General features: G+C 48.6%; 1 protein-coding gene across 7 annotated transcripts in view; it reads right to left on the bottom strand.

Annotated features, from left to right (window-relative positions):
- The window catches only part of CHRNB3 (cholinergic receptor nicotinic beta 3 subunit), a 127,736-nt gene that overhangs the window by 46,649 nt on the left and 54,259 nt on the right, over positions 1–26,828 (bottom strand). For 3 of the 7 annotated variants that reach the window (XM_039544682.1, XM_039544688.1, XM_039544683.1), the window contains 3 exons: positions 16,833–16,942; positions 11,221–12,103; positions 7,063–7,130 (listed from right to left, as the gene is read on the bottom strand). In XM_039544682.1, coding sequence (XP_039400616.1) covers positions 7,063–7,130; positions 11,221–12,103; positions 16,833–16,942 — 1,061 coding nt within the window. Of the gene's footprint in view, positions 1–177; positions 309–4,129; positions 4,199–6,547; positions 7,131–11,220; positions 12,104–16,832; positions 16,943–26,828 lie in introns of those variants that run through there. The other 4 variants (XM_039544685.1, XM_039544686.1, XM_039544684.1 and 1 more) reach the window with 3 other exon arrangements.

Here is a 26,828-nt window from a genome sequence, read left to right as displayed (position 1 = left end):
ATGTCTGTCTGAACTATACCCTTCAGGAATGATTTTGGGGAGGTTCTCTGGCCTGTGTTGTAGAGGAGGCCAGGCACAACAATCTTGGAATCGCTGACCATGTTGACGCAAGGAGTTTTCTGAGCATCATTCCAGCTACAGTTTCAGAAGCAAGCTGCTCTTTGCATGGATCCTCACGGTGGCCAGTAGGGTCACACTCTGACTTTGGTGTGCTCTAAATGTCCCCGCCAATGACAATAATGTCACCTCATCTACGCTCGCTGTTGCATCTTGGGCGTTGGCAACTCCAGCCTCAGCAGTTTCTCTCCCTGTGAGGGATTTGAGGTTGTGGTTCAATTACCATTTTGGCTAAACCCAGTGGGTCTGGGTCAATTTATCACCTGCTGGGGCCCACTTTAGTCTCCTCCCCGGTTTTGACCAGCCTTGTTGTGAATAGAGCTCAACAGGAAAAAATTTTCCTGTCCCACAAACATTATCAAGATTGCAAACTTTTTTCCCATTCTGCACTGGGACAAACCCTTGCAAAAAAATTTGCAACCAAAGAGAAGCCTGCTCCACCCTAGAACAGCCAATAGCCTGGTGCGTAGGGCCCTCCCCTGGGATGTGGAAGAGCAACATTCCAGTCCCTACTCTGCCCGATTGAGAGCAGGAACCTGGACCTGGTGCACCTCTACTGCCCAGCTGAATGGGCCAGGCTAGTGGCTCTTCTGAGGCAGAGCTGCCTAGAACGTCCAGCCTGGACTTGAGAGTTGGCTTTGTTGATATTACAAAAACAAGGGTCAAAGTTCCCATTTCAATGATTCTGCATTTTCCAATACAAAATCCAAAAAAGTCCAGCCCAGCAGGGCTGGTGCAAGGATGTTTCGTGCCCTAAGCGAAACTTCCACCTTGCGCCCTCCCCCGTCCCCCAGCCCCTGCCCTGAGGCGCCCCCCCACCCCCCGGCAGCTCCCCCCTCCGCCCGGAGGCACCCCCCCTGCAGCAGCTCCACCCCCTCTGCCCTCCGTCCTGAGGCACCCCCCCCAGCCCAGCTCACCCCTGCTCCGCCTCCACCCTGAGCACGCCGTTGCTGCTTCACTTCTCCCGCCTCCCAGGCTTGTGGCGCCAATCAGCTTAGGCACCGCAAGCCTGAGAGGCGGGAGAAGTGAAGCAGCCACGCCATGCTCGGGGAGGAGGCGGGGCAGGGGTGAGCTGGGGCGGGGAGCGGTTCCCCTGCGTGCCGCTCCCTCCCATACTTGCTGCACGCGGCTCTCCCCGCGCCCCCCTGCCCCAGCTCCCTCCGCCTAAATGCTGGCGGCAACCTGCGCGGCCGAAGATCCGGCCACCGTGGTCACTGCCAAAGAAAATGGCGCCTCCCAAATCCCAGTGTCGTAGGCGACCGCCTAGGTCGCCTAAATGGTTGCACCGGCCCTGCAGCCCAGCACTGACAGGAAACTATCAGGCAAGCCTGCGCTGCATCTTTCTCTGCCGTCAGTTCACATTGTGTCCTGGAGCGGGGAATTGACAATGAAAGACCATCTCCTTTTACTTTCCTGGTATCCTGAGAGCGTCACATACTATTCTGTGGGACCCTGTTCTTGGGGTGGAGTCAGCCTAAACCATCTTCAGGGACCGTTATACCCACGTTGGAGCGCCATAAAGGTAAAATGCAGTGCGATGTTTGGCTTTGGGAAGCTGATGAAATAAGCACTGACAACTTTCTCAAGCTCATACCCATCATTAACAGCAGTCATCTTAATTAAGCCACAGGTCATGGCTGAGGGATTTTTAGTTTCATTAAAAACAAACAAAAAAAACGGCACCCCAACAGGCAAGCGGTGTAACAGTGAGCTGTGGTTGCACATACCCTTGCTAACCGCTGTGGTTCAGCGCCTCCGTGGGTGTAAATCAGCATCGATCCATCAGCCTCAGTGATGCGCTGCAGGTTTAACCAGGATGGGCAGGGCCCCAGGACTGAGGCTATGGTCTGGGTCACCCTTTTTGATGGCAGGGCAATACAGACCCCTCCCCCTGCTGAGGGCCTGAGGGAGGAAAGCGCTTACGGGTGTGCTTTAGTTCAGGGGTGCTCAAACGTTTTCTTTCTGAGCCCCCCCCCCCTTCAACATGCTATAAAAGCGCCAGGGCCCAGTGGGGACTCGGGCTCTGAGCCGCGGAGGGGGTGGGGGAGAGAGACCCTTAGGCATGGCCGTGGTTTGACTTCTCTTTCGGGGCAGGAAAGGGCCAGTGGGCTCAGCACTTCACAGCGGGGGGCAGGGAGGGAGACCCACCGCAACCACAACTCACCTCAGCAGGCCACCTACCTGGCTGGGCAAGGGGGGGGGGCAACCAAAAGTTCTCACTCAAAGAGGTGGGGTGCTCACCTCAAACATTTGGGAAACAGCTCAGGGTGGGAGCTAGGGGCTGTGTGTGGACAGGCAGGGGGTAGCTCAGTGTATACTGAGGGGGGAGCTAGGGGCTGTGCACAGGGAGGGGGTAGCTCAGGGTATACTGAGGGGGTAGCTAGGGGCTGTGCACAGGGAGGGGGTAGCTCAGTGTATACTGAGGCGGGAGCAAGGGGCTGTGTGTGGTCAGGGGAGGGAGCTCGCTGTATACTGAGGGGGGAGCTAGGGGCTGTGCACAGGGAGGGGGTAGCTCCGTGTATACTGAGGGGGGAGCTAGGGGCTGTGTGTGGGCAGGGGGTAGCTCAGTGTATACTGAGGCGGGAGCAAGGGGCTGTGTGTGGGCAGGGGGTAGCTCAGTGTATACTGAGGCGGGAGCAAGGGGCTGTTGGTGTCACTAGGCGTAGCTACCAGGTAACTCGGGGGGGTGGAAGACCACGAGTGTCGATGAAGCCCCCCTGCTCTGGGTCTAAGTGAGCCACAGTAACTCCATCTTGTGAACTTTAACCAACCTGCATGCTAACAGCCTAAAAGCAAAATCTGTGAGAGTCAGCTTTTTAGCAGACAGCTGCAGCTCCGCTCAAACTAGCAAAAGTAGTGAGGAGGCGGGGGAAGGAAGGGGGAGAAGGCTTCATGTGCTGAACTGCCAAGGCCAACAGATAACCATACGAATGAGAACTTTTCTAACAAGCTATAATGTAATGCCTAATGTAGCTGCAGTTAACAAGGGAGGGGTAGAGGGGGATTGAAACAAAGGCTTTTACAAACAGCTTGACATATAAAAAGGGAAAACTGCTTGTTTTTGTTGCGCTGGATTTGAGATACTGTATCTCCTAGTGCCTGCTTTGAGATCTCAAAATAAACTTGGTTTTTGCTTCTCCACCCTGGTGTGTCAATCAGTGCTACGCACACCGGGCAACGAACCCCTGCTGCCACCTCGGGCCCTTTGGGCTGGCAACAGGGCTGTGTGTGGTCAGGGGAGGGAGCTCGCTGTATACTGAGGGGGGAGTTAGGGGCTGTGTGTGGTCAGGGGAGGGAGCTCAGAATGCCAGGAGGAGATAGCTAGAGGAGGGGTGCAGGTTGGGGATAGCTTAGGGTGCAGGGAGGGGGTAGCTACAGGTTGGGTTCAGACAGGGACTAGTCCAGGGTTCACAGACTGGGTAGTTAGGTCTGTGTGCAGGCAGGGGTAACTCAGGATGCAGGGAGGGGGTAGCCAGGAGCTGTGTGCAGATAGGGAGGTGTGACATTCCCCTCTGGTGTTGTCTGGACCGGTGATCTGCCAGGTCTCTCCAATCCTTGACTCTGGGAGCCAGCCTTACCCTGCTCTGTTGTGAGAACCCCACTCCTGGGCTGTTCACGCACAGACTCTGGCATGTAAGCTGCTCCCAGCTACTTGCAAGTGAATGACACTAGCCAATATTGCTGGTCCCAGACACAACCCTAGGAACCTCCATCTTGCAGTGTCCAGTTATGCCCGCTGGACGCTGCAAACTTATATAAGTTTATCAATTTAACAAAGAAATTGATATGTACCAGGTTTGTTATCCCAAGGGGAGCCTCTGACACACTTCAAACCAAATGCACTGCTTCAGGTAGAAAAAACAAGCAGATGTATTAACTACAAATGTAGATTTTTAAGTGATTATAAATCAAAGAATAAGAAGTCAGATTTGGTCAAATGAAATAAAAGGAAAATGCATTCTAAGCTGATCTTAACACTTTCAGTGTCCTTACAAACTTAGATGCTTCTCACCACAGGCTGGATGGCTGCCCTTCAGCCAGACTCTCCCCTTTGATCAGTGCTTCAGTCGCTTGGTGATATCTGTAGATGTAGGTGGAAGAAAGAGAGAGCATGGCAAACATCTCTCCCTTTTATCATGTCCTTTCTTCCCTCTTGGCTTTGCCTCCCCGCTTCAGAGTCAGGTGAGTATTACCTCATTGTAGTCCCTGTCTGACCAAGGGAAGGGGGGTGACTCATTCGAGAGTCCAACAGATTCTTTTTTGCTGCCTAGACCAGTGTCGTTTTTTCCTGTGAGGTTTCAGAAGTGTGTGGCCAAATGTGGTGCACAACAGATTGAAACACCATACTCAAAAAGTAGCTATCAGTGCTTCGCTGTCAAACTGTGAGGACGTACCTAGTAGAGTCCTGCCAGGGTCAGTCCCGACTCCAGCACTATTCAGTATTTTCTTGGAGAATGGAGTGGAGAATGTTTATAAAATTTGCAGGTGACACCAAGCTGGGAGGGGTTGCAAGCACTTTGAAGGACAGGATTATAATTCAAAATGGCCTTGATAAATTGGATAATTGGTCTGAAATCAACAAGATGAAATTCAATAAAGACAAGTGCAGAGTACTTCACTTAGGAAGGAAAAATCAAATGCACTACTACAAAATAGGGAATAACTAGCTAGGTGGCAGTACTGCTAAAAAGGATCTGGGGGTTACAGCGGATCACAAATTGAATATGAGACTACAATGTGATGCAGTTACAAAAAAAGTGAATATAATTCTGGGGTGTATGTATAGGAGTGTCGTGTATATGACACAGGAGCTAATTGTCCCATCCTACTTGGCACTGGTGAGGCCTCAGCTGGAGAACTGTGTCCAATTCTGGGCACCACACGTTAGGAAAAACGTGGATACATTCGATTCCAAGGGAGAGCAACAAAAATGATAAAGGTAGGACAATAAGTAATGGTCTTAATCTGCAGTAAGGGAGATTTAGGTTGGATATTAGGAAAAACTTCTAACTATAAGGACAGTTATGCTCTGGAATAGGCTTCCAAAGGAGGTTGTGGAATCTCCATCATTGGAGGTTTTTCAGAACAGGCTGAACAAACACCTGTAAGGGATGATCTAGGTTTACTTGATCCTGTCTCAGAACAGGGGGTTGGACCAGATAACCTCTCACAGTCTCTTGCAGCCCCACATTTCTATGATTCAGATGAGAATGGCCCATTTTCCCCACTGGATAACCCCCATGTTTTGTCACACTTAGCCCCTGCTTTCATGTACCTGAAATTATACAAAAAATGTATCAGTTTGTAAGTCTGGAACATGGGCAAACTCAGAGAGCACAGCTTTCATAGAATCATAGAATCATAGAATCTCAGGGTTGGAAGGGACCTCAGGAGGTCATCTAGTCCAACCCCCTGCTCAAAGCAGGACCAAACCCAACTAAATCATCCCAGCCAGGGCTTTGTCAAGCCTGACCTTAAAAACCTCTAAGGAAGGAGATTCCACTACCTCCCTAGGTAACCCATTCCAGTGCTTCACCACCTTCCTAGTGAAAAAGTTTTTCCTAATATCCAACCTAAACCTCCCCCTCTGCAACTTGAGACCATTACTCCTTGTTCTGTCATCTTCTACCACTGAGAACACTCTAGATCCATCCTCTTTGGAACCCCCTTTCAGGTAGTTGAAAGCAGCTATCAAATCCCCCCTCATTCTTCTCTTCTGCAGACTAAACAATCCCAGTTCCCTCAGCCTCTCCTCATAAGTCATGTGCTCCAGCCCCCTAATCATTTTTGTTGCCCTCTGCTGGACTCTCTCCAATTTATCCACATCCTTCTTGTAGTGTGGGGCCCAAAACTGGACACAGTACTCCAAATGAGGCCTCACCAGTGCTGAGTAGAGGGGAATGATCACATCCCTTGATCTGCTGGAAATGCCCCTACTTATACAACCCAAAATGCCATTAGCCTTCTTGGCAACAAGGGCACACTGGGTGCTTTGGGTACTTCATGGGATGCCTCCTGACATAAATGCAAATTATACCTGCCAGCAAGTACAGGCCCACAGTTTTCCTCATTTACCAATGGGGAGGCAGAAAGCAATGTATGCAAATAGTCTGGAAGGAGGCAGGAGTATGCCCTTGAGTCTTCTAGAGAGAGTTAAGACATTCTGTCCCCACAAGCCTGCTAATCCTAGGGTTTATATTCCGGTGACTTCAATGGGAGCAGAGTTATGCCAAAGCAGAGCACTTTGGAAAATCCCACCTGTAACTATTTCTAATGCACAAACACACACCTTGTAATAGCCAGTTATGAAACATCTAGATAGGTATATAAAACAGCTGTGCTTATTACACTTAAAGATAACAAGGTGGACTGACAAAAACTTAGCGCATCAGTGCCCTGTGTATTCCTATACTATTTAATTTTTCTTCGAACGTAGCATATTTAATACATGAGGATCCTATTTGTTAACAGAATATTTGGATCAAAAAGAAACAATCACCTTTTTAAAAAAAATCATGAAATCATATTGTAATATAATCAGCCTTAATAGGATTAATTAATTAGGGCCCAGCTGTGCAAACCTTGCTCATAATAATGAACACTTACACACACAAGTAGTTTCACTGATTTCAATGGGCAAGTAAATACCCAGCAACCTAAGGGTTACACAGTTGAGCCCTCGAGTTGTACAGCAATTTGCAGAAGTAAAGCACTATTCAAGTGAGAAGCATTTACTGCAGCCAGAAGGCAATGTGTTTTCATTTCCATCTCATTTTGGTTTTGTCGACCCTGCACTCATTGAAAATTAAAAAACTCATCAGTCTCAAGAGGCAACTGTATCTTTCAGCCATTATCCACATTAACACATGAATCTATTCCTATAAACTGCTGCTTAACCACGCCTGTAAAGCGGGGGTAAATATTAAAACGGAACCTGTCACTGACACCACCAAAAATAACCACAGGAAGATCCGATCGAGGACTTGAGCTACGAATTTCCAGTCTTGAACTACCTAGAAGAAACAATAACAATAATATTAGCTTGGTTCTTTTTGTACAAGTTTCAATATATTTTAGCTGCAAAAACTGCAATTAAATATATGGTCTGTGCTAGTTATAACTTTGAACAAATGTTACCGATGCCATAAATATTGTTCCCTTGGGCCCCAATCCGTCAAACAGTTATGCACATGCTTACCTGAGTAGTCCCATTAACTCCAATGAGTCTGCTTCAGTGATTAAAGTTCAGCACGTGTGTACGTGTTTACAGGATCGGGGCCTTAAAATGGTTTTATAAAGATTTGTTTAAAAATTCACCCCCAAGTACTTTGTCATGGATCCAGCAAAGCACATAAGCCCAGGCAGAGCTTTCAGAACATGAGCCGTCCCATTTACTTCACGAGGGTTAAGTGCTTTGCTGGGTCAGAGCCTAACACACACAGTGCATTTAGGAAAAAAAGGGGTTTTGCATTCCCAGCTGGAAGTTCTGGCACATCGCGGTGCGCATAGTGTAAAACAAACCAGGAGAAAGTTTTTATCCTCCCAATTTCACACTGAGAGCCTGTGACCATGGACACTGAGATCAAAATGCAAAGTATTGTTTTTCCTGTAGATCCCCTTTTAACTCCTTGCAGATATTGGGCCAGTCACCGAGACGCTCCAGCTGCTCTAAATGCACCTTAATTGGCAGGTTAATGGCTGCTTTGTGTTTCAGGAGTGGTACAGAGGCACTGAAGGGTACTGGGGACTCTGGCCCATTAGTTATCATTCGTTTGGCCAACCTAGACACTCTGAAACTTCTCAGCACACCCAAACTGATCCTTTTCTGAAAATTACCTTCCCTGCTGCCCTTCGCTAGAGTAAGTAATTCAAGGTGTGTCTATGGCCTCGTCTACACAGGGGGTGTCGATGTAAGATACGCAACTTCAGCTACGGGACTAGCATAGCTGAAGTCGACGTACCTTATTTCGACTTACCTCCCGTCCTCACGGCGCGGGATCGACAGCCGTGACTCCCCCGTTGACTCCACTGCCGCCTCTCGCCCTGGTGGAGTTCCGGAGTCGATGGGAGCACGTTCAGGGATCGATATATCGCATCTAGACGAGATGCGATATATCAATCCCCAATAGATCGATCGCTACCTGCCGATCCGGCGGGTAGTCTGGACGTACCCCTTCATGTATTGTCACCCCAGGTCTGTGAGACCCGGGCTTGTGGACTGTTTCCAAACCTGCGTTTGAACATCCACACTGCATTGTAAACCTGAGTTTGCAATTGCTGGACCCAGGTCTCAGAGCTATGCTAACAGGGCCATACGACACCACGCGGACCGGCTGACACAGGCCTGTGGCTGGAGCTGTGCCACTGCTGCAAAATGACAGGGCTTGGACCCAAGTCACAGCAGCACTCGGGCTCTGACCCACGCCGCAGCAGTGTCCTAGGACTCAGGACCCGTGTGCTTGCTGACCCGAATCAGACTGATTGGTGTGTGAATGGAAGGGGGGCTTGGGCTCAAACCTGAGCCAGAAGACATTCCCTACGTGGGCACGACTGCTTACACCAGTACCAGGAGTACAAAAGAAGAGAGATCTTTGAAGAATGTCTGCTAGCAGGCTGCCTAAACAAGCCTTTCTGACCCCCAGGCAAGAGACAGAGGCGCCAAACTGGAGACATGTTCTGCAGCGAAATAGTGGCTGCTCTGGCATGTTTACGTCTGAATGTAAGAGAGCTGGAAAGCAGAGTGCAGGACAGGGCTGACTGGTGCCTGGTTCACGTGGCGAGGCAGGAAGGATGATGGTGATGCCCTCAGAGAAAGTCCCCTCCCACCCTGAATGAGGTACGCGGGCAGGACGGTTTGAGTGTGAGAAGCTTGTCCTGCTGTTGCCCAGCAGCTAAAGAGAGGACTTCAATCACCAGGGCTAGCAAGCCCTTTAACACGCGTAATTGCTATGTACACTTCATTTACAGCTATGCAGATTGGCTTGGGAGGTACCAACAGCTAACACAGTGACGCTATAGAAAGGGAGATTTCAGTAAAACGAGGCCGCTCAAGTGGTAGAGGTTGGCACTAAAAGGCCAAGGTTCCAGCCTGACTCTGGGGAAGGAGCAGGTCTGGCTGTGTGATTTCTATAAAGGAGGCAGCTAGCCAAGAGGGGCCCACAGTCAGAAGGAAAGGAAGTAAAACCCTTAGGTACCACAGAAATGCCACTTATGGAAGCAATACTAGAGTGCCAGAAGGGGTGAGTGCCCTGAACAAAAGGGAACCAGGAAGGAAAGAAGCCGATCGCCGTGGCTAACTGGCAGGGCTTGGGAGCCTATTTGAGCCAAACAGAAATCCTTCCAAATTTGGAAATCTGACCCTCGTGAAACCAATCAAACTTGAGGCTGAGCCGGGAATATGTGAAAGGGAAATTAGAAAGGCTAAAAGGGATTATGAAGAGCAAAGAGCTACGTGCATGAAAACAAACGATATTATTTATGTATATCAGAAGCAAGATGTGTGAAAAAGAATCAGCAGGTTCACTGGTTCACCCTGGACTAAAGGGAGCAGTTAAGGAAGATAATGTTGTTGCTGAGGGTACACTGCAATCTGTGGCTGGCCCAAGTCAGCTGATTTGGGCTTGCCTGGCTCAGGCTGCAGGGCTATAAAATGTCAGTGTATGTGTTCCCATTCGAGCTAGGGCCTGGAACCCCATGAGCCAGAGTCCAGCTCGAGCCCTGGGAGCCAGAGTCAGCGGACACGGTTGCAGTGTACACATACCCACTATGATTTCTTTGCATCAGTCTTCACCGCAAAGGATACTGGGGAGACGTACCCGAACCTGCTCTTTTCTTGTACATTAGGGACTGTCAGGCAGCAGGATGAAGTGGCTAAGCTGCAAGCATATATATAAGATTCCCAGACAATTTTGTGTGGCTTTAGAAGAACAGTCATACATGGACTTTTCTCTGCCATGCACTTTCATTGACACAGCATATCTGGTGTGGGAATGGAGCATTGGTTCCACCCATTCCGTCTCTTGTCATCCACTCCCTGCTCATATATGCAGGGAAGTAGCAGGTGCCTAATGCATAAAGAAGCTCATGACTGAGTCCTCAGAATGTTTGTGATAACTAATGACCTAAGCCCTCAACGTGCATGCTGGCAGAGCTCACATTCGCTTAGAGGGGAGCTTTCCCTGAGTAAGTTCCCCTTAGTACTTTTCAGATGAATTGAATAGCTTTCTCCAGGTGGTGTGGGATCTGTGAGCGTTTTCCCATGCCCTTCCCAGAGCTGGCCAAGGAGCAAACAAATAAAAAGTCATAAACATCTCGGACACATTTTTGTTTTGAAGTTTTTTTAAAGAATATTCATTTTTTCAAAAACAAAATCACAGGGGTTTTTTTTTTGTTTGGTTGGTTTTTTTACTGAAAATTTTTGGTGTTTTTCCTTTTTTGGTTTTATCATTCAAAACACTTCAACCCACTCTGTCCCTAACCTGCATTTCTACTATCACCGTGATCTTCTGAAGTTATCAGGGACATTTTAAAAAGAATAATAACCCTCTATATCTTGGGGCCAGACCTCTTCGATCCACTTCTAAAAGCTAGATGGAAACAACAGACTCTCAGAACTGAAGCTTCAGAACAAAGGATGCAATTAAAATTAATTATTTACCACTGATTGGAAGTAACTACAACAAACAGAGCTCCTTTCAGCATGGTACTAACAAAACCTCTATTTCTTTTTCATAACTCGTCTCTATACATCACCTCACAAAATCATATATTTTGGAAATTCCATGTTATTTCCACTTCTATGTTCATTGAACATCATAACAGACAGCTAGATAATTGGGGCAAAAAGGTTTGGAGAGCCAAATATACTTAATATTTAGGGTGTGATTCTGATATGACATACATTGGTGTAAATCAAGAATACCTTCACTGAAATCAATGGAGCTATGCTGATGTAAAACAGATACAAGGCATTTAGGTGGCTAAAGAACCTATTTGTAGGTGTTAGATGAGTCAAGTTATTTAACTATGCTGGCTGTAGATGAAAAATTCTTCATTCTATTTCTCTATTAGAACAACCATGCTCTCTTCACGTGTTAACATTACCTGTCTGATGAAATGCTCCTTTTTTACATGGCCAGAGATGTATCTAATAGAATCAGCAGCTTTTTCCAAAAAAGCAATCAGAATTTTTTCTCCATCCTTGACTTGTTTCTGTTTCTTCTTGCCTGAGAGCTTTGATTTTAACACTGGGATTGTTCCTCCAGCCTCTGAGAAAGAATAGCGGTCCACATGGCCCTTCATGCATAATAGCCTAGGAAGCTTTTGAAGGAAGAGTCTTTTAACCCAGGGAGCCATAGGATGGTAGGTTGCTGAGGACCGATGGTGCACGTTAATAACGAAAACAGTAACAATAATTGAGAGGGTTACAAAAATCATAATAAACAACAAATACTCGCCAATCAGAGGAATGACTTTGGAAGAAGATGGTATTATTTCTTCAATTACTAAAAGAAAAACAGTAAGGGAAACTAAAACAGAGGTAGATAATGAAAGTTTTTCCCCTTCATCAGAAGGCAAATAGAACACCAGCACAGTTAGAAAAGATAATCCAAGGCAAGGGACGATTAGGAAAAGAGTGTAAAAGAGTGGGAGGCGTCTTAAAACGAAGGAGTAAGTAATGAATGGGTAGGAATGCAACCCATCCTTTCTGCTGCCTTTCATGCCTTTGGCCTTTAAGATCTCCCACTCTCCATTATCAAAGAAGTCTTTCCTATCTACATTTTCATCTACTAAAATCAAGTCAACCATGTTGCCATCATAGGTCCAGGATCCAAATTTCATGGAGCAATTCTGTCTATCAAATGGGAAAAACGTCACATCCATAGTGCAGGAACTCTTATAACTGGCTGGTGGAGTCCAGGTAACAAGCCCATTGTATTTCACTATGACTTTAGTCATCAGAGAGCCTTCAAAACGTCCATCGGCACTGGGGAGAGGAGAAATAGGATCAGTTTCAGTTTTTCACCAGACCCAGCTCAGTCATTTGGATTTTCTGATTCTAGTTCTGTTTTCTATTCCTTTGAAATATAAGAGCAGTGACACAGTAGGAGTATTGGGCAAAGAATTCCATAAAATCCCAGCCGCTTTAGAAATTTGGGCGGAATGCCCCAGATGATGAGGGTCGTGGAGGCCCTGGGCTTTATAAAGTGCTACTCTTTTCCTTGTTTAGCAGATCTCAACTTCTAAACTCCCCAGGTCTCTCTCCATGTGATGCCCCCACATGAACTATGGCCCAGTGGTCAGTAGAACTATTCAGATGCCTGATGCTGGGAGGCAGCATGAACTAGTGGATAAAGCATGGGACTGGAAGTCAGGAGACACAGATTCTACTGCCAGCTCTGGTGACCCGCATCAGCTGTCTGTAACTATGTTTCCCCTCCACACTGCTTCTGTCTTGTCTCTTTAGACTGCAAGCTTTCCACGGCAAGGACTGTCTCTTACTATGTTCACACAGTACCTAGCACAATGGGACTCTGAACTTAGTTGGAATCAGTAATTCCAATAGTCCCAGGTTTCGTGGGACTTTGAGATCCTTCACAGATTCATAGAGTTTAAGGCCAGAAGGAAAAATTAGATCACCTAATCTGACCTCCTGTATATCACAGACCATTAAATTTCACCCCATTATCCCTACACTGAGCCCAGTAACTTGTGTTTGGCTAAGGCATATCTTCCAGAAAGGCAACCAGTCTTGATTAGATGACATCAAGCGATGGAGAATCCATCACTTCCCTTGGTAGTTGGTTCCTATGGTTAATTACTGTCTCTGGTAAAAAAAAACCTGTGCCTTGTTTCTAATTTGTCTGGCTTCAGCTTTCAGTGACTGGTTCTTGTTATGCCTCTCTTTTCTAGATTAAAGAGCCCTTGAGTACCTGGGATTTTCTCCCCTTGCAGGCACTGTGTATACTGTAATCAAGTCCTCAATATTATTTTCTGATAAGCAGAACAGATGGAGTTCTTTAAATCTGTTAGGCATTTTCTCCAGCCTTCAGATCATTTTTGTGGCTTCTCTGCACCCTCTCCCATTTTACAATATCCTTTTAAAAACATTGACACCAGAACTGGATGCAGTGTTCTCACACTGGTCTCACCAGTGCTGCATGCAGCAGTGAAATCACCTCCCTACTGAGTACTCTCCTGTTTATACTGTCCCACTTTGACCCCCCCAAAGCCCCATGTACAGACTGAAGCAGCTTCTGTCCCCCCCAAGGATGGCTGCGCTTGGCTCCCCACTCCGGACGTTGCAATCTGGTGCACAGGATCACAGCATCACTCCCTCAAATTTGGCCCAGCTGCACCCCTCGTTGGAGGTCTGGGCCAAAGCTGAGTGGCGCTGTGCCCTTGTGCACCAGGGACCAGGTTGCAATGCCCAGAGCGAGTAGCCAAGCCAATCAGCTCCATGGAACAGGAGCCACAGGATCTGCTGTTGTGAGACGGGCTCACCCTCCTACACCCCCTCACCAGGCCTCCCACTTCCCGGGGCAGGACTCATCCCATTTCAGCCACTTGAAATGTTGGCAGGTAGGTAGTTCTATGGCAATAGTATAGACAGAGCTGGTAGGGCTTCCTATTATTAAGGTTGCTTGATACTTCCCATTGTAAGATCCTGTTTTCAGTTGCTTATAACTTTGCCGAACTTTGACCATTCAGGCTGAAATTTTCCAGGCCAGTGACATTTCTGGGAAAATTTCAGCTAAAATGGTTCGGTCATTCCTGAGAATTATATTAGGAACAAATAGGTTGTTTTGCCCATGTTGAGAATCTAGCATCTCCATGCTGTGGAGTAGGGAGTTGAAATTTGGTAGGGGTATGGCCTTTGCATCAGGGGATGTGTCTTTGCTATTCCTGCTAAAAAAAACCTGCAAATTTGGTTATGAGACTTTGAAAAATATCAGTTTGCACATGCTCAGTACAGACTTGTTAGAGCTTGGCTGAGAAATTCTCTGAAGATTCTGTCTGCACTGAGCATGCTCCAGCCAAAGGCTGCAGGGGCTGACCAGGACTTTCCTTGAAGTCACTGCTCCTGGGTGATGCAGACCATTGTGGTGCCAGGCACCAGAAGTGAGAATAGGGTGATTGTCTCGCAATGCCCACACTCCCTGCTGGGCCAGGAAGAGTGAAGGATGAAACAGCCTGAGTTGAATGCAGAAGGAACAAGAGCTGGAAATGCAGGGGAAGACTGAGATTGGATGAGGAGGCTGGGGTGGGAGAGACACTGGGACTTGCTGGGCAAGGAGAATGAGGCAAAGATCCCAGGATGAGGTGCCTGGTCAGAGACTGAGACTCAGAGTCAGGGACGGGGAAGATTGGGACTTGGACAGGGACCCCAAAGGGGAAGACTGGGACTGGCTGGGCAAGGAAACTAGGACTGGGATGAGCAGTCGGGGGGTGGGGGGGATATGGGACTGGCTGGGTAAGGAGAATAGAACTGGGACTAGGAGCGAGGATGGGGAGGGAGAGACAGGACAGGGAGTGGCTGGGTGAGACAGAAGCAGAAGGGTTTGGGAGCACTAGAGAACACTCTTCTCCAGAACCTGAACGGAACTCATTATTCCTGAGTCTCAATATTCCTCAACTGTCAACAAATAGCTGTGAAAACCACTGGCAAAATGTGCGTCTCACACCTGCCTCCCCCAGTGGCTGCTCCTCAGAGGATGACAACCTACTACTGCTATCAGTTCATCTGTTATCTCAAGTGGCAGAGGCCCATGCAGTGGAACAAAAGATTTTAATCTGCTGATGTTCCTGTGGGTGTCAATATGGTTCCATATGATGGATTTTCTGTTTTTTTATATTTGTTTTTTAAAAACAGGAAATTACACACAACACTATGTTAAAAAAATGTTACAGTTGCAAAGTCACTGAAGGAGGCAGGAGTCCTGTGGGAAAAAATAGTTTGTGATCATGTAATTACTGACCATCAAAAGAGCAGACTCACAAGAGGGCCCTGTTATGGTGGCATGGACGACCTTAATTCTGGCAATTTCTAACTGTAAGACTTGACTTTGCAGCCTTAGTGTTTTTTAATGTCGCTTTTGTGTGCAATAAATAATGCTAATAGAAAAGTTGAGCCCAGGTTTAAGTGCTTTGCTGGATCAGGGCCTAGGCTAGTGCTCTATGCACTACTCAGCTCTACTGCAGGCTGGAGATGGCCCACTGGGTATAACAGAATGTGCTAATCTCATCTGCACCTGTCTCCTTTGTGTACTTACTTTGCTTCCTCCAGAACCACTCCCTACTGTGGAGATTTCCTCTGTGCAAGTGCCAGGGTTACATGGTAGCTGGAATGCAGAGAAGGAACAAACACATGCTCCGAGCAAACTGTTTAATTCTACTGTCTGTCTACAGAAGGCAGCTAGAAGACCAGGGAAACACCTTGCGGTTCTGTAGCACTTTTAAGTAACATGAACCAAATTCTGCCTGGTGTTTTACTCCTGTGCACTTGCAAGACAAGACATGGGCAAAGTGGGAGTAAGGGGAGAGTCACACAGAAGCTGATCCGGAGAGTGGGGATGGGCAATTGCTCCTTTTCTCCAAACCCCTCCCTGGCAGAGTACCACAGGGATCATCTATCCTGTCTCCCCTCTGCTACATGAGGCCAACTGGGAGTAGTGGAGAGATGCTACAGATTCTGCTCCTAGCAGCAGGCTGACGGCACCAGCTGTGCACTGTGTTCTCCACAGATGCAAGTAATGATTTAGTTGGTGTTGGCCCTGCTCTGAGCAGGCGGTTGGACTAGAACCTCCTGAGGTCTCTTCCAACCCTAATCGTCTATGTCAAACTCCTGGAGTTCAGATCTGGATCTGAATGCTCCCCAGGGTCAGCTGTGATTGGATTAACAATGACACATCAGGCCCAGGCCAGAACTACAAAGTGCAGGTCTGAATACAAACTGCCCCAGAGTTTCGTTCTTTTATTTTATTTCTTTGAATTTGTAAAACACAATTCTAGGCACTCCTGTCCAGTGCGTAATACGGACATAGACAAAGGACTGTGTTCCTAGACAAGTCCATCTCAGCACACTCCCTGTTCACCAACCTTAGTGAAGAGAAGGGAAAGACGGGCTGTGCTGCCTGCCTGGAAAGTTAAGAAATCTGGGCTCTGGCAGACCAACGCGGGGAGCAAGTTCTGAAATGGAGGACCCCTCACAGAGAACGCCCTGCCTGCAGCTTCCTCTTGCTAACCCTGGGGGAGCTCCATCCAGCTAAAGCGCCTCCGCCAATCTCAACAGTGGCAGTATAGCACAAGGTGAGGAGGTCTCTCGGGCAACCCTGTCCCAAGCCATTCAGGCCTCCTTAAAACCAACCTTTGAATCCCACCCCAAACCTTACTGGAAGCCAGTGCAGATCACAGAGCACTGATCTAATGGGCTCCCAGTGTCCAGCTCCACTCTGCACCAGTTTCAGTTCCCGAGTGGTCCCAACATGTAGCCCCAGGCAGAGTATATGACGTTATATGGAGCAATCTAAGCCAGCCAGCATTCTAGATCAGACACATTTCAGGATAGCCGCTATCTAACGAGATCCATGGTTAAGCCCAGTGCTAGCTGGCATGGCTGGAACTCGATGTTCGTTATTCACTGACTAAGTCTAAACAAGTATCTAAAACCCTGAGCAATGAGCCTTGCTTCAAAACCTGAAGATCCTTATACTTACTTTTCAAACAAAACAATGTCCGGCAGCCACAGCGACTCTGACGGAACCCGGATCGCCGTGATCCCACCATAGTCCTCAGGATTCCAGCACAACTTATGGTCAGTCCATTCCTGCAACGAGCCAACAACGTCCTCTTTCCATTCAGACACAACAGGCTCTCACCGCCAGATGGGTCATTGGTCCATCTCAGAGGGATTGTAATACATAGATGTAAGCCCAGCCCAATGGGACCCCAAGTCCTGATTGGAATCTATGTATCACAACAGCTGTTATTGTCATTAATTTATTTATTATTATTATTTATTATTATTATTATTGAAGTTGGTAGTGACCCCTATATTTAGGTTGTAACACTTTCCATTATAAAAGAATTCTTGTAACCTTTTCTTTGAGAAGCTCTCTCGCCTCCACTTTCTGCAAGAGGCAGGGAAAATCCCTTCAGGATAGAGAAGTGCCTTTTCTTTATCCTGTGAAATTCTGTTCAGATTTGGTCAAGACATAAAGGGTTAACAATCACCATCTTTTCCTTCTCTCCCTTGTGTTTTTGGCAGCCTGCCAAAACCACTGACCATTCCCAGGCTGGGCTCACACCACCACCAAACAGCAGCAGTAACGTGCCTGGAGAACACCAGTCAGCTGCCAGGGTGGAGAGAGCCAGGCTGATCCCCTGAGCCTCTTCCCTGCCCCCTCCAACCTGGCATATGGGACCCAGCATCCCAGCCCCCGTGTGGGGGAACTGTATGGGGCAGGAGCGCCCTCAACTTCCAGAGCTGGCAAGAGAATGCAAAGCCAGGCTCCACTCATGAACCCCCAGACCTAGTACAAGTCCCACACAACTCTCCCCCTCCTTGGGGACCCACACAGGGCAGAAGCCCCCACCTCCCTGGGTGGGAAAGAGAGAGAGTGGCATTTGTGACCACCGTATGAGCCCAGGACATGGTGCCAATGGCCCATACTTCCTCCTTCTGCCATGTACTGTAGTTAGTCCTCCAGCTCAAGTGGTAGCAGGCTGTGTTGCAGAGCTGAAGTCTTGGGGTTCAAACCCAGTAGATGATGGAGGGCTGGGGGTTTACAGGCATGCAATAGAAAAGGTTTTTTTACCTTTGTCCTTAATAAAAAACTAAGAAATTACATATAAGAATGATGTTAAAAGAACATTCTTTATCCAAGCACACCAAAGTTAGGAAATGCCAGATTTATGGCTGCCTGTGCAACCCTCATTCTCTTCCTGTGCAGCCCACATACATTATGATCAAGACTTCAATTACATTATCACATACTGTGCTATCCACAAGACCCCTGCCTCATTCAGTGCATAGGATAGATGACCAAGGAGGCTGATGGGGATGCTGGTGAGTTCATGTGTTAGGAGTAAGTCAGGTGCAGGCCTTTCTTTCAGCACTGAGCTTTGGCACGATTTTCCACCTCCTTGCTTTGTTTCTTTGGTTAGCTTTGTTAACTTTGGATCACATGATGCCCAGTCTGAAGAGCTGGGGATATGAGCAATTCTCACAGTGAAAGAAATTTTTGCTGCTGTATTCATTATTTATAGGGTTTTAGGTTGCCCTGTGAGATTGCAAAGAGAGAAGAGATAACATACAAACTAAAATCAATACCAGTAATAACGGCAACTTTCTGTAAAAGCTCAGGAGACAGGGCCTAAATAGCTCCTGGGTTTTCCCAGAAACATGCCTGGTACTTGCTGATTGGCTATGGATATCCCAGAATGCAACATTCTTTGGCACCTCACATACTATGGATATGCAGAGTTTGCAGTGTCTGCCATTAGTGATGATGCCCCCCTGCTATCCATTCAGATTGCTGCTACAAAGCTAATTCTCTTAGCCTGTGGCTTTGACCATGTCACCCTTCTCTTTGTGTAAGGGACTGTTGGTCCCTTACTAAAACTCAGCGAGGGTGTTTTGGTTGGCTACCTCCCAGTACCAAAAGGAAGAGGAAGGGTCGACGGGAAATCAGGACCCTGGGACTGACAGTCCCCGGGAACAATGGGGAGAGGCCAATGCTCCAGGTCAGCCTGATTGACAGGACAGGCAGGCTAATGTGGGAGTCAGGGGGGTCCCAAATTGCCTGGAAGAGAGTGGGGCTGAGGAGTGATCAGGGGCCCAAGCTGAGCTGGGAAGCAGAGCTGTGCCAACCAGAGAGAACCAGAGAACAGCCCAGGGAGCAGGTCAGTGCTGGGAGCAGAGCCACAGAAGCAGCCCAGAGAGCAGACCTGTGCTGGGAGCAGAGCTGCAGCAACCAGAGCCAGAGGGGTCAGAGAAGCAGCCCAGGTTGCTGGAGGCAGAGCAGCAGCAGTGCTGGGGCTGGAGCTGAGGCAGTCCGGAGCCGGGTGCGATGAGCAGCTGGGAAGTGCGAGGGGGGCCCTGGGCAGCAGGCCTAGTGCAGGGAGATGCCCCCAGCCAAGAGGCCTTGCAGGCCAGACTTGGAAGGGATTGTAACCCCGACGGGGCGGGGGTGATGCTGGGAAGAGGGCAGCCTGAGGGCATGTGGCCACCGCCAGAGCAAGCGTCCGACCCGCAGCGTCCCTGCGGCACAGCCAGGGCCTGGGCAGGGGCCTGGGACGTGTGAGGAACAGACTGAATGGCCCTGACATTCCAGAGACGTTGGCTGTGGTGTCCTCATGCCACAGAGTGGGGTGACGGGTATTTTCCTTTAACTTTTCCCATTTTTTCCTTATTTTTTTTAATTGGTTGCTGTTTAACAAATTGTATTTGCTTGAACTGTATGTAATGATCAGTGGGTCAGGGAAGCATCCAGTGCAGAGAGCACCCCGGAGTCGGGATAACCTAGCCCCCGCCCTAAGTGACCAGACAAGGCTGGGGGTCGAGCCCCCCAGGAATCCTGGGCCCAGCCTTGTTGGGGTTACGAGGACTCTGCCACACAGGAGAGTGGAGGGAAGCCCTCGAGGTCAGGCAGGCCTCTGGGTAAAGGAAGTGGGAGTGAGGACTCAGATCCTTTCACTAGCCCATTTCACCGGGGTCGTGTATAAACCAGGAAAGTTCCCCACAATAGCAGGACCATTCCCCCGCTTACAGTTGCATCCTTCCACTGGCTTGCTCTTCTCTCCTGCACAAATATAAGCTGCTTGTCTTTGCTCTCAAGGCCCTTCACAGTAAATCCCCACCCTACCTATCATCTCTCATTCACCATCAAGATCTCAACTCCCGTCGCCAATCGTCCTGGGATGCCAGCCTCCATCTCTCACTTGTTAAATTTTCAAACAAGCCCCTGCATGCTTTCTCCCATGCTGCCCCTCACATCAGGGAGAAGCATCCCCAAAACTAGTTCATCAGCCTCCTTCAAACCCCTCTTTCAAACTCTGCTTTGCTGTGTTGTCTACAGAAAACTTGACAATGGCTAAGCGGTAAGGGTGCTGATACTACCTTGTACTCCCCAGTCTGTCTGCATCCATCTGTTGTCTCGTGTCTTATAGACTGTAAATTCCTTGGGGCTGGGACTGAATGTTTGCTCTGGGTTTGTAAAGAGCCTAGTGCAACAGATCCATGAGTGGGGCTCAGAGGCACTACAGTAACACAAATAACAACTTCCTGGGATGACTGTAGTGCTGAGAGTATCTCAGAGAGGAACAAAAATTAAAATTAAGTTAAAACTTATTTCAGTGCCTACCGTGTCACCCTTCCTTCTTCCACAGGCCGGGATTCCCTCACCACCAAGGGGTGCAGGGCTCAAGGTGCAGGTTACAATGACTCTGCTACAAACCCCAACTTTAGTCTCCTTCCCCAGCGCTCAGACACACTCCCAGCAGGGGGCAGACCTGGGCTAGCAACCAGAGCAGAGCTGGCCAAGTGGTGGCTGATTTTACCTGGGGAGCTGGAGGGCTAACTCAGCCAGGCGGGGGGGGAGGTTCCCCAACAAAACTCTACAAACCTTGAAGAGGGAAAGGGATGCTGAGGGATGTTGCATCCAGGTCCCCAGAGGCTAGTTCTCAGGGGGACCCTGCATGCAGGCCTGGGGACATACCAGCCCCCACTATCCCCAAAATGGCTTCTCCCATCTCCAATGCTCCCCGGGGCAGGCATTTCACTTCCTATTGGCCAGGCTTTCCTCTGGCTAGCATATGTCTCTAGCCCAGCCCCCTTCTCTCAGACAGTGCCCCTCCTCTGAGCAGGAGTGCTGGCAGCCATCCGGGCACCTCTCTCGCCCTCTGGGATGCCAAGCAGACTCTGAGTCTGCTCTTGGCCCCGCGTCCTCCCAGGGACAGCGCCCCTCCCTGAGTTATACGCACACAGAGCCCCTGGGGGGTTACACGTACAACTAGATACTTTCTACTGCTGTCTTTGTGCTCCCCTCTCTATTTGTCTGTCTGCACCTGTGGTCTCTTGTCTTAGAGCAGGTGCACACTTCAAACACTGGGCTGGGCCACTGTAGCGCCTAAGTGAAAGCGCTCCTATGCCGAAGGAGAGCGTCTCTCATCGGCATCATTAATCCACCTCCCCAAGAGGCAGTCGCTCTGTTGACAGGAGAAGCTCTGCTGTCGAGCTAATGCTGTCTGCATGGGGGTTAGTTCAGCATAACTACACCACTCGCGGGAGTGTAATTTTCACACCCCTAAGCACTGTCTGTGACGTTATTGATATAAATTGGGACCATATAGAACATGGGTTGCAACCAAGGTCCTGTAGTGGCACCAAATCTTAGGTAAAGGGGGTCATATAAGGTGTCTAAGACCAGGTTAGGGGTTGCTGGTTATGATTATGCTGTCTGTGTGCATGTATCATTTTTAGTTGAAGTTATGTATATTGGCTCTATACTGTCTGTATTTCAAGTTGGTGATGTGCTTCTGGGTGATATCCCAGACAAGTTGGTGTTAGCTCTGCTTAGCCTGCTTGATGGCCCATTAAGGACCATCAGCTACACAATTGACCCATGAAGAGAAGTCAGACACGCCTTGTGACTCAGCAAAGTATGCAGGGACTGGCCCATGTGACTCCAGACTCCATTTTGCTGTAATTTTCCACAGTAAGGACAAAGAGGTTCTTACACCTGGAAAAGCCTATATAAGGCTGATGCATCATCTCCATCTTGTCTTCAATCCTGCTTCTTACCTCTGGAGGGACTCCAGACGCCTCTTACGAGCTTTTTCTTCTCTCTTAGCAGCTTCTTTCTTTCTCTCAGCAGCCTCTTTCTCCATTCGAATTTCTGCCAGTTCTTGCTCATATTCAAACCGCATGCTGTCTCTCAAGGCTTGCAGTTTCCTTGCTTTTCCTGATGCTTTCTGTCTCATGGTCACTGATCTTTAACCAACCAAACTCTCAATCCCAAATTTAAAATTTGGATAGCGTGGGGTTCTGACCCAAAGCTTAATTGACCTGGTTCTGTGGATCCAAGCACGACTACGCCACTGTGACTAGGTTGCATCCAGTTAGTGTCTTAGCAAAATCCCAGAGAACAGACAATTCTGGTGCTTGTAGTTTGCCAGTTGCTAATGTGTGGTTGGAAAAAGGTGTAGCAACTCTGTCTGATCAGGGTGATACCCTAGCCAGGGCACAAGGAGAGCATAAAGGTGATTTAATTGTGTTACTTACTGACAGTTTGACAACTTGTAGCAAGAAGGAAAAGATTCCTGAACTTGTTCCAGGTCAGGGAAAGGAGAATCCTTCTAACCTGTTATCAAGAAAGTCTATAAGTTTGCCTGAAAGGGGATTGTGTAGAGATCTGCCTGATGGGCCAGAGGTGATTCTGAATGTAAGTAAGACCCAGAAAGAATCTGTGGTTGCTCAGGAAAGTGTTCCTTTAGAGCAAGCCCTAGGTGAAGCAGGGAAGGGCAGAATTTATGTGAGGGGTGAATTGCTGCTTAGAAAAGCTCATAAGGAAAGGAATCCTCATGGTAATTTGTGCAAGCAGTTTACTTCAACTGAAGGGTGTGAAAGTGATTTAATCAAGAAAGTTTTAGTTCCTAACAGCCAGAAATTTTCTGTTGTGAATGGATCCACTGACTATCCTTTTGAGAGATCCAGTGTGGGCAGCTTTGAAAAGGTCTCAGGTGGAGTAGAAGCTGTTAAGAAAGTTGAGCAGCCCTATAACCACGAGGCTGTGTGTGGCCAGCTTGTTGGAAAGACAATGGTGTTGGGACAGGACTGTCTCCATGCTGATTCTGGGAGTGAGCAGTCTGTGCTTCAGGGAGCAGCGAACAGCAGAGAGGCAAACAGAAGGAGTTTGCCTGGGATCCCTCTGAGCAGAGGTACGCTAAGTGCTGCAGTAGGGGGACTGCGCTGGTGAGTATCTGAGTGTCTGTTGGGGGGGCAGTTTGGCAGTTTGACTGTGTGCTTGATTGTTTGATTGCTTGTTTGACCAGTTTGATTTGGGAGTGCTTTGTTCCAGCTGGGCCTGACTGTTATAAAAAGGCAGTCAGCTGTGAACCAGCTGAGCAGCGAACAGCAGAGAGGCAAACAGAAGGAGTTTGCCTGGGAGTTCGCCTGGAGAGAGCTCCTAGAAGGAAGAGACCATGGATGCTGAGCAAGCGGCTGTTGTGACCTGCACAGGATGCGCCAGGTTCGTCTTCCTTCCACAGGATAGAAGTGACTATATCTGTACAAAGTGCAAGCTGATCTCCATATTGGAGGAGAAGATTCAAGGTCTGGAGAAATGGATATCAACACTGCGTTCCATAAAAGAAAATGAGGATTTCCTGGACCGACGTCAGGATCAGCTCCAGCGGGCACAATGTTCTGAAGATTCAGAGCAGGCAACGCAGCGGGGACAGAAGGCCAGCGAGGATAATTGGCAGCATGTGACTTCCAGAAGAGGAAAGAGTACCAGAAACGTCCATGTACCAGAAACACAGATACAGGTGAGCAACCGTTTTCATGTTCTCTCGGCAGGTACTAGTGCAGAGGGTGGAGTGGATGATACATCTGAGGGAACAGAGCAGAAGGAGACTCCACTGATTGGAAGGCATGAGATGCGCCGTCCTAGGGATGGGGGTTCCACGACCACCACTCCCAGGAGGAGGAGGAGGGTGGTGGTGGTCGGGGACTCTCTCCTCAGGGGGACTGAGTCATCTATCTGCTGCCCTGACCGGGAAAACCGAGAGGTGTGCTGCTTGCCAGGGGCTAGGATTCACGATGTGACGGAGAGACTGCCGAGACTCATCAAGTCCTCGGATCGCTACCCCTTCCTGCTTCTCCACGTGGGCACCAATGATACTGCCAAGAATAACCTTGAGCGTATCGCTGCAGACTACGTGGCTCTGGGAAGAAGGATAAAGGAGTTTGAGGCGCAAGTGGTGTTCTCGTCTATCCTCCCTGTGGCAGGAAAAGGCCAGGGTAGAGACCGTCGAATCGTGGAAGTCAACGAATGGCTACGCAGATGGTGTCGGAGAGAAGGGTTTGGATTCTTTGACAATGGGATGGTCTTCCAAGAAGAAGGATTGCTTGGTAGAGACGGGCTCCACCTTACGAAGAGAGGGAAGAGCATCTTTGCAAGCAGGCTGGCTAACCTAGTGAGGAGGGCTTTAAACTAGGTTCACCGGGGGAAGGAGACCAAAGCCCCGAGGTAAGTGGGGAAGTGGGATACTGGGAGGAAGCACAAGCAGGAGACTGCAAGAGGGGAGGACTCCTGTCTCAGACCGAGAAAGCGGGACAATCAGCGAGTTATCTTAAGTGCCTATACACAAATGCAAGAAGCTTGGGGAACAAGCAGGGAGAACTAGAAGTCCTGGCACAGTCAGGGAATTATGATGTAATTGGAATAACAGAGACTTGGTGGGATAACTCACATGATTGGAGTACTGTCATGGATTGCTATAAACTGTTCAGGAAGGACAGCAGGGCAGAAAAGGTGGGGGAGTTGCGTTGTACGTAAGAGAGCAGTATGACTGCTCAGAGCTCCAGTATGAAACTGCAGAAAAACCTGAGAGTCTCTGGATTAAATTTAGAAGTATGAACAACAAGGGTAATGTTTTGGTGGGAGTCTGCTACAGACCACCAGACCAGGGGGATGAGGTGGACGAGGCTTTCTTCCAGCAACTAACAGAAGTTGCTAGATCACAGGCCCTGGTTCTCATGGGTGACTTTAATCACCCCGATATCTGCTGGGAGAGCAATACAGCAGTGCACAGACAATCCAGGAAGTTTCTGGAAAGTGTAGGGGACAATTTCCTGATGCAAGTGCTGGAGGAACCAACTAGGGGAAAAGCTCTTCTTGACCTGCTGCTCACAAACAGGGAAGAAATAGTAGGGGAAGCAATAGTGGATGGGAACCTGGGAGGCAGTGACCATGAGATGGTCAAGTTCAGGATCCTGACACAAGGAAAAAAGGAAAGCAGTAGAACAGAGACCCTGGACTTCAGAAAAGCAGACTTCGACTCCCTCAGGGAACTGATGGGCAAGGTCCCCTGGGAGAATAACATGACGCGGAAAGGAGTCGAGGAAAGCTGGCTGTATTTTAAAGAAACCTTATTGAGGTTGCAGGAACATACCATCCCGATGTGTAGGAAGAAAAGTAAATATGGCAGGCGACCAGCTTGGCTTAACAGTGAAATCCTTGCTCGTCTTAAACACAAAAAAACAGCTTACAAGAAGTGGAAGATTGGACAAATAACCAGGGAGGAGTATAAAAGTATTGCTCAGGCATGCAGGTGTGAAATTAGGAAGGCCAAATCACACTTGGAGTTGCAGCTAGCCAGAGATGTTAGGAGTAACAAGAAGGGTTTCTTCAGGTATGTTAGCAACAGGAAGAAAGTCAAGGAAAGTGTGGGCCCCTTGCTGAATGAGGGAGGGAACCTAGTGACGGAGGATGTGGAGAAAGCTAGTGTACTCAATGCTTTTTTTGCCTCTGTCTTCACAGACAAGGTCAGCTCCCAGACAGCTGCACTCTGCAGCACGGTATGGGGAGGAGGTGACCAGCTCTCTGTGGAGAAAGAAGTAGTTCGGGACTATTTAGGAAAGCTGGACGAGCACAAGTCCATGGGGCTGGATGCGCTGCATCTGAGGGTGCTAAAGGAGTTGGCCGATGAGATTGCAGAGCCATTGGCCATTATCTTTGAAAAATCATGGCGAGCGGGGGAGGTCCCGGACGACTGGAAAAAAGGCTAATGTAGTGCCCATCTTTAAAAAAGGGAAGGAAGGAAGGTCCAGGGAACTACAGGCCAGTTAGTCTCACCTCAGTCCCTGGAAAAATCATGGAACAGGTCCTCAAGGAATCAATCCTGAACCACTTAAAGGAGGGGAAAGTGATCAGGAACAGTCAGCATGGATTCACCAAGGGCAAGTCATGCCTGACTAACCTAATTGCCTTCTATGATGAGATAACCGGCTCTGTGGATGAGGGGAAAGCAGTGGATGTGCTATTTCTGGACTTTAGCAAAGCTTTTGATAGTCTCCCACAGTATTCTTGCCAGCAAGTTAAAGAAGTATGGGCTGGATGAGTGGACGGTAAGGTGGATAGAAAACTGGCTAGATGGTCGGGCTCAACGGGTAGTGATCAATGGTTCCATGTCTAGTTGGCAGCCAGTATCAAGTGGAGTGCCCCAAGGGTCGGTGCTGGGGCCGGTTTTATTCAATATCTTCATTAACGATCTGGAGGATGGTGTGGACTGCACCCTTAGCAAGTTTGCAGATGACACTAAACTGGGAGGAGTGGTTGATACGCTGGAGGGTAGGGATAGGATACAGAGGGACCTAGACAAATTAGAGGATTGGGCCAAAAGAAATATGATGAGGTTCAACAAGGACAAGTGCAGAGTCCTGCACTTAGGACGGAAGAATCCCATGCACTGCTACAGACTAGGGACCGAATGGCTGGGCAGCAGTTCTGCAGAAAAGGACCTAGGGGTTACGGTGGACGAAAAGCTGAATATGAGTCAACAGTGTGCCCTTGTTGCCAAGAAGGCTAATGGCATTTTGGGTTGTATAAGTAGGGGCATTTCCAGCAGATCGAGGGATGTGATCATTCCCCTCTACTCAGCACTGGTGAGGCCTCATCTGGAGTACTGTGTCCAGTTTTGGGCCCCAC

The sequence above is a fragment of the Mauremys reevesii genome, linkage group 6 (genome assembly GCF_016161935.1).
Source record: "Mauremys reevesii isolate NIE-2019 linkage group 6, ASM1616193v1, whole genome shotgun sequence".
In the NCBI taxonomy this organism is placed as follows: domain Eukaryota; kingdom Metazoa; phylum Chordata; order Testudines; family Geoemydidae; genus Mauremys; species Mauremys reevesii.
This window is presented reverse-complemented; position numbering and strand designations above follow the sequence as displayed.